Below are 11,816 nucleotides of genomic sequence, written 5' to 3' on the forward strand. Positions count from 1 at the left end.
TTTGGATATTAAATAGATTCAAGCTATCTAAAGGCCGCGTTAGTTTGATTGCAAAATGCAGCCATTTTCCTACCGACCTGCATCACTGTTTCGTATAAAAATTACAGACCGAGGTACCTCAACCTATATTTTGCAATCAAACCGATCCTATGCAATGTAAATTATCAATACGCGGCTTTTTTATAGAGTGACCGCTCTTAAACCGCCTCAATAAACTTTCCAGCTTGTTTGTCAAGTGAAAGCAACAAACCGGCGGCGAACAACCACGGTGATAGTCCGGGTGTCGGACATCAACGACAACGCGCCAGCCTTCCAGGGAGTGCCGTACGTGACCAACGTGTCAGAGGTGAGAACCACGAACGCGCACAATAACACTACTACTTACCTCAATTCAATGCGTACTTAGCACAGAAACACGTTTTGGACAGTTAGGTATAAGATTTAAGCGTCAATTAACGCGCAAGTGCCCGGTAGGTTGCAAGCAATTTATAGCTTCCATAGATGTGCAATAGAAGATTAACTATTATGGAAGTAATCAAGTTTAATCAAGCTGTGTGCGATGCGCAATAAAAAAATAATCAAAGTTTCAGTTTCCGACTAAAAATGTAGTTTTTTTTAACCGACTTCAATATTTAAAAAGGAGGAGGTTCTCAATTCGGTTGCATGTTTTTTTTAGTTTTTTTTTGTAAATGTTTGTTACTTCATAACTCCGACATTTCTGAACCGATATAGATTCTTTTTATTCAATATTTATATGTATATATACAGATTGGTCCCGTTTTTGTCAAAACTCAGTTCTGATGATGGGATCCATGAGGAATCGAGGGAACTCTTCAAATGTGAATGCCGTGTGTCGTTAGTGCGATTTGTCCTCTTTTCTGTGTTTGTTAAGCAAATTAGATTTTCAAGACAATTGTTTTAATTTCATTGTATAAAATCCAAAATCAACAATAATCTTTCTTTCACCGGTCTTCTTTATTGAAGTCGGTTTTTTTTCTGTGTGCGTTATATGTGTATATGTTTCCAGCTTGTAACCATAGGAACCACGGTGTTCGACAAAATACGAGCAGTAGACATAGACGCAGGTGTCAATGGATTAGCCGAATACTTCATAGTACCAGGAGATAATGAGACTTTGGAGGCAAGCGGTGCAGCTGACGGTTATGGCTACTTCTCCATACCGTTGCCGCACCAGGGCGTCGTCACCGTCAACAGGAGCTTGGATTACGAGCGCACGCAGCAGTATCTAGTCACTATTGTAGCTTCTGTGAGTATGTTCTATGAGTGGGCTTAGGGTTACTTTTATAATTGTAGTGTTTGGGCCTTTTTGAGTGCCACATTGACGAAGCAGCAATCAGTTCATTACTTATGCCCGTTGAACCTAGGAAATTCCATATAGGATTACTAAGTTAAGCGGTCTGTCCGTATCATTACCGCGCCGCCCGTTTAGTGCTGTATCTAGTCTCTGGTAAAGCAGTGACTTGAATATTTGAACTTTCAAGTTTCAGTATTTAGTACGTAACTTAATAAGCCTATATTAACAATAGTCTGAGATGACATTGGCAATTGATGATAAGGCCCGCAGTTGAACATAGATACAAAACAAAACAATCTAATCGTAGTATTTTAAGAATGGAACTGATGAAAACTGACATGTAGGTATAGTCAGCAATGCAATCCGTCTGTAAGGTTTTTTTAAAATCACATAAGTATGTATGTATCTGAAGAGGTCTTAATGTGCGAGAACATTATTACCTTTGGTTTTCAGGATCGTGCGCGCGACAATAAGAAGCGGATGTCGAGTACGACCACGCTGACTGTGAACGTGCTGGACGATGACGATCAGGATCCGTCCTTTATCTACAAAGGTTGTTCCCTGCACGCCGGAGCCTGTATTAATCCGGAATATTCCAGCTACGTAAGTACAGCTAGACAAGCTATGTCAGTTACACACCATCGGGTGTAGGAAAGAAGCTCCACCGACAAAAGACTGTCCTACAACTTTCAGGACTCCAACGATGTTTGTTAATGCACATTGTTAACTAACTTGTTTTCTTATAAATCCTGCAGGTGAACAGCGGCGTTTTAGCAGGCATACTAACAATCGAACCAGAGAAAATTCAAGCGGTCGACATGGACACCCTGGACGCCCGGATCCGGTACAGCATCAGTGCCGGCGAGCCCGACTCCTGGCCGGAATACTTTACAATCGACCAGCACACCGGAGCTGTACGGCAGCTTCAACCAGTTGATACTAGCGTCGCTAAGAAGTTTCAACTGGTTATAACCGTGAGTTTTGATTTTCCTTGAAAATAGGCCATAAACAAGCGCGACTGCCTAGTGTCATTGAGCTCCGATCACGCATGTTTGCACTTACTCGGTAATGATAATATATGGCCAGGCCATACTTTATACGTAAAACTTAGCGAACAACTTAGCGTGGACGGACTCTAGCATAATTTGCTTGCTCGCACAAAACGCAATGCAATGCGAGCCAGCGCTCAGTTTTTGCGTGTTCAGTGGCGTCGCGCGGCTACGTTGTGAAGGCTTTAGTATAAAAAATACAACCGTTTACTCCGATTGGAGATTAGACCTTGATAGTATTAGACCTAGTCCAGCAAGTTAACCTTGGTAGAAGCTCTCAAACCAGTCGAAACAGATATAGTCCTAGACAATAACCAGGATCAACGGTTAGCTATTTAGTTAAAGTAAAAAGTAAAGTTATAGCGGTGACCCTTCTATTCGTATTCGCGGCTGACATTGGCTAGTCAGAGTAGTCTCTATGTAGAAGTAACAGCTATGACCACTAAACAAGTCACTAACCAATTGAATGTAAAATTGCCAGGCCGCAGAAGTGTCCGAGGCGCATCGCTACACCACAGCCAAGCTGACTATCACAGTTCGACCCGTAGACGCGAGTCCACCCGTCGTGCACGCGTCCGCGGACGAGGGCCGCGTAGAGGAGAACTCGCCGCGCGGGACCAAGGTGTTGGACGCGCGCGGCGAGCCCATACGTCTAACAGTTACTGATCCAGACCTGGTGAGTGATCCTATATATTATTTAAGATAAATTAACCGATACGATTCACGACGGTAGTTTTTGGCAGTTGATGGTTTTTGTTAAAATTGTAATATGTACTTAAATTTCATATTAACGGAGAAAACGTCGGATGGAGTGAAAACTTGATTGAACTGCGTTACCAAATACCAGGTTTTCCGTTTTTTAGCATTAGAAAGAATGTAAGCGATTTTGATGTGTCTTTTTATTGAAAAATAAGTCACGGCAAATATGTAACAATTATAAATCACATACGATAATTTACATTATTTAGCTTACATAAGTATGTATATAATAGTTCTTGATTTTTAAGAAGCGTTTTTCAATAAAAAAGACATGTCAAGATTACCTCTGAAGATACCTCTTTTCTTATGCTAAAAAACGAACTATAGCAAAGGACAACGATACGCTGATGGTGATGACCAATTATGGGGAAGCGCAAGGAAATAAAACTGTTTCTGTCTTTTACAGGGCCCCGGAGATCCAGTCCCAAAGTATACGTTCGAACTAACGACCAACTTCTTTGACATCACTAAGGATGGCTACCTTGTGGTTAACGATGACAGATTAGACAGAGATCCCCCTAATCCTGGGAAATTCAGATTCCAAGTTAGTATTGTTTATCATCACTAACCTACTCTCAGTAGATACGAGATAGACGAGTAGTATTTGTAAACAAACGGGGAGCGATGGTTATGATAACAATGAAATAATCGTCATGCGTATTATGTGGGATGTATTTAGTTTAGGTAGTTGATTATCATCATTTTGTTCCTAACACCATTCACACGTTAAGATTAATGACAACTGTTCAAGTTTACTTTATTTAACGAAAGCGAAAGATGGAGTTACATTAGGGTGCAATATATGTAAGTAATAGCAGTTTATTTATACTAGAGTAACTCGAGTAAATGATTTCTAAAAGTAGACAGTTATGGGGTGCACACAATTGTATATTTTTCATTGTGTTTTTCAATTTTATAAGAATTGCCGATGGGAAGTAAGACACAGGTTTACATGATCATTATTTTTTATTCTCAATATGATTTAAGTAAAAAAATTACAATGAAATTTTAATTAATGTTATGTAATGCAGAAGAATAATAAAAAAAATCCAATATGGTTGGTCTTTGGATATTCGAATTTTCGTCGTGTTAATCCTACAAGTGACGCTCTTCCTTTTTTTATTTAGGAAAGTCTCATTGATTTGTTTAATAGCACATTTTACAATGATAAGTGAAATATTGCAAACGAGAGTCAATAGATTCACGACAGCCGCAGACTAGAGTGAATTAAAGAGAGCTTGCAATTCTCGTATTTTTACCCCCGAAGTTACACACAATAGTTTTCATCACACTTGAGAAACATGGCTCGTTCCAATGAGTTTTTCGGAGAAGCGCTGGTGGCCTGATAAGAACGTACGACTTGCAATCCGGAGGTCGCGGATTCATACCCCGCCTCGTACCAATGAGTTTTTTGGAGCTTATGTACGAAAAATAATTTGATATTTACCAGTGGCTTTTCGGTGAAGGAAAACTCCAGAAAAAACCGGAGTAATCCCAATAAGGCCTAGAACTACCTTCTCGGTTGGAACTGTTGGAAGGTCAGATGGCAGTCGCCTTCGTAAAAACTAGTGCCTACGCCAAATCTTGGGATAAGTTGTATTGCGGACCCCAGGACTCCCATGAGTCGTGGCGAAATTCCGGGACAACGCGAGGAGAAGAAAGGGTACCCATGAGGAAAAAAAGATGAAATAATGATTTAATACGGTGACTTCAGATATTCGTACGCCATATTATTAATTTTTTACAGGTTATTCACCCATCCGGCATTCAGCCAAGATTGAAAATTGTTTTAAATGATTTTAAACGGCTATCAATCAAATTAAATAAATACCTAGCGGTAATTAATCAAACTAAATATTTTCAAACATAAACAAAAATATTATAACGTCACTATTTAACTTTAACCGGCTTTATGAGTTAGTGACATAATTAAAAAAGCTATAGCTCTCGTGGGAGTAAAATGGACTTTAGCTCCCGCTGCACTTGCTTGTAAATAGCACGCTTTCTGCGCACGTGTGATGAAATGTCTTATTTCCAGGTTGTAGCTCGAGAAGCAAACGGCGGTGCGGCGTCGGCTCCTCTTTCGCTCGCCGTGCAGCTGCTCGACCAGAACGATAACGCCCCAGTTATACCAAAAACGCAGCCCATCATTGTCCCCGCTAGCTTGGAGCCTACTGCTGTCTATAAGGTTTAAATTCAAATTTAACACCGTTAAATATAATATAATTAAAAAATGCAATTCGCGCGTCAGCCAGAAGCTAGAATTCTTCATCTTGTCTGTGAGATAGTTTTTAACATTTCCTTTCTTTTCATGTACAGTGCGACATAAAGTAGTAGAAAATAAATGAGGACGCCACTTTCTTCGTAAATGTCACATTTTTGTCGCACTGTAGGTAACAAATCGAAATAGTTGTCACTACAATATGCTTAATGTTTCTTGTGTTTTTCAGGTTGAAGCGACAGATATAGACGAAGGCGAAAATGCGCGTATCACCTACGCCATCTATCATATTTCGAATAACGGGGGCAACAAATTCACTATTGATCCCGAAACCGGAGTTATCTGTAAGCATATACTTGTATTACCAGTTTGACTATTGAGTATTAACTGCATTTAATTTATTTTACTTGTTTATATATGCCTGTCTCTGGATACATAAGTCCCAATATGTGAGTGTTTTTAAGGTACGACTCCCAGTGCGTTGCCCGCGCACCAAAAAGCACGAGCGATCTTATCCTATCAAAAACAAAACTGTAACAGATTAAACCATTCTGATACCTCTCCTTAAAAGAAAACAGAAATGTAGAAGACCTTAATAATATTTTTCAGCAAGCACCGGGCACCTGCAAGCAGGCGAGCAATACAGCGTCACAGTGCGAGCAACCGACGCGCGCGGCCTGAGCTCGCAGGGCATCGTGGAGCTGGCCGTGGCGCCCGGACCCAACACGCGGCCTCCCGTGTTCTCGGCTCGCGACTACCAGGCGCCTGTCTCTGAGGGCGCTGCCATCAACTCCACCGTGCTCACCGTCACTGTAAGTCTACCCGAAGGTGGCGGTGTCGGTTGTCTCTTGAAATAACACGCTAAATTAACACATTCACTGCCAGCGCGAGCTACGCACTATAAGCGTAGCCGACAATACGGGAAAAACCGTACCTACGTAACAAAAAGGGCCTAAGCACAGAGAACCCATCTAGCGGTTGCTGGCAGTGAATGTGTTAAAAATTCTCTAACCAAACTTACGCCACTTACTTGCCCATATTTTTTGCATGTTTAAATGACGGAAACGGTATTATGTGTATTTCCTTTCGTCAACGACCTTTTATAGTTTAATGATCCTACATAACAGGGACAAGAACCATATTGAACGTTTACTCAATTATCTAAGTAGGTACCATTGAAAGTATATGCTTGCAGAAATATTGATGTTATCTATGATTTTTTTTTATATACTACGTCGGTGGCAAACAAGCATACGGCCCGCCTGATGGTAAGCAGTGACCCTAACCCCCTGGAGCCCCTCGTAGAGCTCTGGCAACGGACAAGTGCTCTTTCTTTTTGTTTTTATACAAAAACTACTGCTTTATAAGAACTACGTGTTAAACGCTTATTTTTCTATTTTCAGGCCAAGGATCCAGAAAATGAGCCGGTGACATACTCCATAGTGTCAGGGAATGACTTGCGGCAATTCGCTATCGGCTCCACGACTGGCATCATCACCGTTATTAGGAGGCTGGACAGAGAAGTTCTCACTCGGTATCAACTGGTATGTTAATAATATCAGATCTCCTCCACAACACAGTTGTTCTACCATTGACGATTAATGATAAGCGAGTAGCAATGAGAGTCATTTTCTTTGCAAGAGTGTTTTCTGCTAGTCAAAAGTTTGTGGCGACATTGTGAATTGCGATAAATCAGTAAGATAAGTTCGTTTATGTATATTATATTATGTACTTATTTCGTGCAAAAAATGTGTTTTACTACTACTACAACAAGTAATATATCCATGAGAAAATAGTCAATTGAGAGGTGCTCCCTCGTCCACAGTCGGACAGGTACAATGCAGGTACAATCGAGTATTAAATAGTCATGTGAGTAAAGTTTTCTCCCTTTATCATTTGTAAAGCTTAAAGATTTATAGGATTTCTGTTACCATTTACGATTAATTTTATGTCACCAAGGAAAAGAAAAAGGCAGGAAAATAATACTTGGAATTCTTTACCGAGAAAAGCCTAGCTTTTAAAAATATGATGATATGCTAACAAACCTTACTTCGCGACATACTATCTCGTGGTGGCGTGAAGTTAATAAAATTTTCGAAAATAATGTAACGTTTTGAAATTGCTCAATTCCAGATGATCAAAGCAGAAGACCCTGGCAAGTTGTCCAGTACAGCCACAGTCAACATCAAGGTGACCGATATCAACGATAACAATCCAGAGTTTGACGAAGACTCCTATAATTTTCAGGTCAAAGAAGGTAGGTTGAAATTCACCAATCGATTATATGGCCTTTGCAGATTTAATCAAGATTCGTAAATAAATAGTTTCTAATTTGCATTGTCACAACTCTATAATATTGCTTTTTGACATGGGGTCCCTTCGAGTTTGAAAAAGGCTATAGTGACAGAATTCATGTTAAAAATGCTGATTTTGTTTCAATTTTAGTCACCCCGCTTATCATTTACAGGTCTAGCAGGCGAATTTGTAGGTTACGTTCACGCGACGGACAGGGACGAAGGCGTCAATGCTATGGTCAGCTACAACTTGCCGCCACACTTGCCGTTCAATATCGACAACAGCACAGGGATGATCAGCACCAAGACCGAACTGGACTATGAAAAAACTAAGGTAGGTTTACTTACATAGATATACCTCTAACTATAGATATACTAAGAAGTATAACGTAATACGAGTATTCATTAATTGTATGAGGTGTGTAAAGTCCAAGAAGAAATGTGACTCCAAGTTTGATATGTTAAGATAGCGATGTTTTGTGGTATCTAAATGTCAAGTAGACGCCAACTTTTGACAATCAGGGTAACCGCATAGTGTACGGCCGTATGTATGAATGACAATCGAATTACATCTCATACTATACAACCAATTAAGGGGCTACCATGCCAAATTCGCTGTTTTTACGTCGCTATGGCAAGCTTTAACGTTGTATAAATAATTAAGTTCTGTACACAATAGTTTAGCTCGATAATTATTCTTTAATTATGTCTACTGATATTTCAAAAAAACATACCGCATCACAAGTAAATATTTTTCCGGGAACCCTTTTCTCGAGTTAAAATCCATATAAACTCCCTTATTGACGACCGGTCTGGTCTAGTGGGTAGTGACCCTGCCTACGAAGCCGATGGTCCCGGGTTCAAATCCTGGTAAGGGCATTTATTCGTGAGATGAGCATGGATATTTGTGCCTGAGTCATGGGTATTTTCTATGTATTTAAGTATTTATAAATATTTATATATTATATATATATCGTTGTCTAAGTACCCTCAACACAAGCCTTATTGAGCTTACTGTGGGACTTATTGTTAGTCAATTTGTGTAATAATGTCCTATAATATTAATTCATTTATTTATTTATTTTGCTACGTGTAGACATCGTAAAACTCACGTATTTTAAGTTGAAAACGCTCGACATGTTTCACTCCGTTCCGAGGAGTGTCGTCAGGAGCTTGCGTTGACTGTGGGCCGCAGCCCTCCGCGCCCGATGACTCGGCGCGGGCGCCGGTGGCGGCAGGGGAGGCGAGAAACTACCGTCGTTTACGGCATTATTGTCAAATTACGTCATTCGCTAATGGTTCGTCCATACTGTCCACCGACGTAGACATGAAACTTTAACTAATAGTGAATAATGATGTACACTTTAATTACGTCTACCAATTTTCCGAAATCAATACTATTCAACTTCGTGCGTTGCCCCTGTGCACAAGTGTCTGCGCGGGCGACGAGTGGCAGTCTGGCCGTCGGACGGGGAACCTATGTCACTCCACGCGACGCACGCGCAATTATTCTCTTTGAATTGATCGTCGGATTTTTATTTTTGAGAGTTTTGGATGATAGGTCACTGTTATTTAAGTTTAAAGTGAGTGAGTGAACGGACGCAATAATTTGTTTGCTTGTGCAAAGTTGTCAAGGTGATGACCGAGGAAGGGGGGTCGAGGGAGTTGGGACGGGTAGGGGACGGCCTTAATATTTGGTACCCAAACTAAGGCGAGTACCTAAGTCCTAGTTTATTGGCTGTAACAATGCAGTACACAGTTAATAAAGGTGTCAAAAATGTAAAGTTCTGTCCAGATTTAGCGAATACTCCGCACGCGTTAATAACGCAGTTCAATCGAATTGTGTGTAACTCCTGCTTGCTCGTTACTATTTAAGAAAATACTCCGTATAGATTCTGCGCCGCGTGTGTGCCACTCACGCGCATACAGAGTCCATCTACACCTATTTGGCTAGAAATCCCCTTACTCTCAATCCGAGGCCCATGTAGAGACGTAGAATATTGTTTTGCAGGAGTACTCTTTCGTGGTGACGGCGACGGACGGCGCGCTGGACCGGCGGCTGGGCACGGCGTCGGTGTCGGTGGCCGTGCTGGACGCGCCCGACGAGGCGCCCGTGTTCCCGCAGCCACTCTACGCCGTGCGCGTGCCCGAGAACGCGCCCAACTACGCCGTCGTCAAAGTGCAGGTCGGTTCCGATCAATTAAAACAAAAAAAATACTTTGCTTATCCGCGAAAAGCTAGTCAATCAGTGCTAACCCGTTATACTTACACGTTATAAGTTGTATACTACTTATATTCACAATTACATTTTCAGAGTGTTTATTTTGTGGAATAATACCCTGAAAATTACAATCGTTCATGAGATTAAGATAAAGTCCGCTAACACCAATTGTGTTTTTTTATTCGTTTTATTTTATCTGTGTAAACCTCGAAATAGTTTAAAATACTCTATTGTCAAATAACACAAACGTTGGAGGAAAAACAAATATAACATTTAAAAAATGTGTAATTTTTCGGTTCTCTCGGAACGCAGACCAGACTCGCACTTGGCCACTTACTTAACAATACTGTCAACATTGCAGGCGGAGGACCCCGACACGACGCCCGAAATCACGTACACGATCGTGCGCGGCGACACCGACCTGTTCTCCATCGACCGCAAGAGCGGGGTCGTCCGCACGCTGCGCCCGCTGGACCGCGAGGCGGCCGCGCGCCACGAGCTGCTCGTCGGCACCGAGGAGAACGACGGCGAGCGGCCGGGCGCCACCGCCACCGTCGAGGTCGCAGTCGAGGTTGGTTCACGACCACTTCCTATCTCCACATAACCCTGTGATCTTAAGGACGGAGTGTGCGCACGCTCTGGCTGCGCCTCTAGACGAAGCCCGTGAGCTCATCGTCGGCACCGAGGAGAGCGACGGCATGCGGCCGGGGGCCACTGCCACCGACGGTGTCGCAGTCAAGTCAATATTTACCCGCCGTTGGTAGCACATAGTCAGATAGCTGTGTGCTTAGCCAACGTGCCAATCGTTAACGCTCTTTAGCGTAGCGTAGTTATCTTTCTCTATCACTCTTTCTTATTAGTTCGACAGTGAATTGCGTTTCGTTCGCCACGGAACGTTACCGATGGGCTACGCACTCTGTTCTTCCTCTATCGGAATGACAGCATACGGAATGATGAAGTAGATAAACAGATGAATCCCTCAAACATAAGAGCGGAATAATCCGCATGTTCTGAGTAATATAACCTATCTGATTAAGCAGTTTAGTATGATTGCCAGCAAAGATAAACACCAAAAACAGGTCACTTACCCTTTCTGGGTACTCTATGACTTATCCATTTAATCTGGTCTTTCCTACTTTGACAAAACTAAGTTTAGCTTTGAAATGTTTTCTAAAACGGCACATCTCTTCATATAGTCGGCCTGACTTAGGCTTACCGGACCTGCACCATTCCTGAAAACATACTCTCGCCCTTATCTGACCTCAATATACATTTCAGGATAAAAACGACAACTCGCCAATCTTCACATCTGTGGTCCGCCCGGTAACAATAGAGGACTCGTCCACCATCGGCACCCTGGTACAAACGGTGACAGCTGTAGACGAAGACGCGACTGCTCCAAATAACAGGCATGACATAGTTTTCCTACAACGTTAGTTACGGAAGTACAATTACGTCTATTTTCTATTATTTTTAAAATTAAATTAATTCATTAGCGTAGTATGATTATAATATCTTATAATAATATTTGATGGAAAGAGCACCCGATCGAGTCAAATACCTTTTAATGTTTAAATGCTCCATTAATCTTTTTCCTAAAATATTTCCAATTTTGTCAAAGAACGTTTGGTGAGATTTTATTCTACTACGTTTTTTCTACTACCATAAAAAGCCTTCCTAGCGGTAGCTGATTGATTTTCTCTCAGGGTGCGATACAAGCTTGTGGGCAGAGGAAAGGCATCGAAGTATTTCCACGTGGAGCCCGACACAGGCGCCGTAAGGGTTCGTGACGATCTCAGAAAGGAAACTGATAGTGAATACACGGTAAGTATTTCAACAACTTTTATGTAACTTGCCACCTTAATATGTTTTTGTGGGTAAATTTGGACGATGTAATCATTAAACCTATCTGGTCCTATGGGATCCAACTATGGGGAACTGCTAGTGATAGTAACAT

At 41.6% G+C, this 11,816-nt stretch overlaps 1 protein-coding gene across 1 annotated transcript in view; it reads left to right on the top strand.

Moving 5' to 3' along the window:
- Nucleotides 1-11,816, top strand: part of LOC133516146 (cadherin-99C) — a 149,920-nt gene that overhangs the window by 125,985 nt on the left and 12,119 nt on the right. Inside the window, exons 7-22 of the mRNA XM_061848923.1 lie at nt 224-346; nt 1,028-1,267; nt 1,769-1,918; nt 2,071-2,289; nt 2,846-3,040; nt 3,530-3,667; nt 5,162-5,311; nt 5,574-5,688; nt 5,954-6,156; nt 6,748-6,888; nt 7,478-7,601; nt 7,812-7,972; nt 9,650-9,823; nt 10,221-10,430; nt 11,138-11,268; nt 11,566-11,683. Coding sequence (XP_061704907.1) covers nt 224-346; nt 1,028-1,267; nt 1,769-1,918; nt 2,071-2,289; nt 2,846-3,040; nt 3,530-3,667; nt 5,162-5,311; nt 5,574-5,688; nt 5,954-6,156; nt 6,748-6,888; nt 7,478-7,601; nt 7,812-7,972; nt 9,650-9,823; nt 10,221-10,430; nt 11,138-11,268; nt 11,566-11,683 — 2,592 coding nt within the window. The remainder of the gene's footprint in view (nt 1-223; nt 347-1,027; nt 1,268-1,768; nt 1,919-2,070; nt 2,290-2,845; nt 3,041-3,529; nt 3,668-5,161; nt 5,312-5,573; nt 5,689-5,953; nt 6,157-6,747; nt 6,889-7,477; nt 7,602-7,811; nt 7,973-9,649; nt 9,824-10,220; nt 10,431-11,137; nt 11,269-11,565; nt 11,684-11,816) is intronic.

Source organism: Cydia pomonella, chromosome 3 (assembly GCF_033807575.1).
Source record: "Cydia pomonella isolate Wapato2018A chromosome 3, ilCydPomo1, whole genome shotgun sequence".
In the NCBI taxonomy this organism is placed as follows: domain Eukaryota; kingdom Metazoa; phylum Arthropoda; class Insecta; order Lepidoptera; family Tortricidae; genus Cydia; species Cydia pomonella.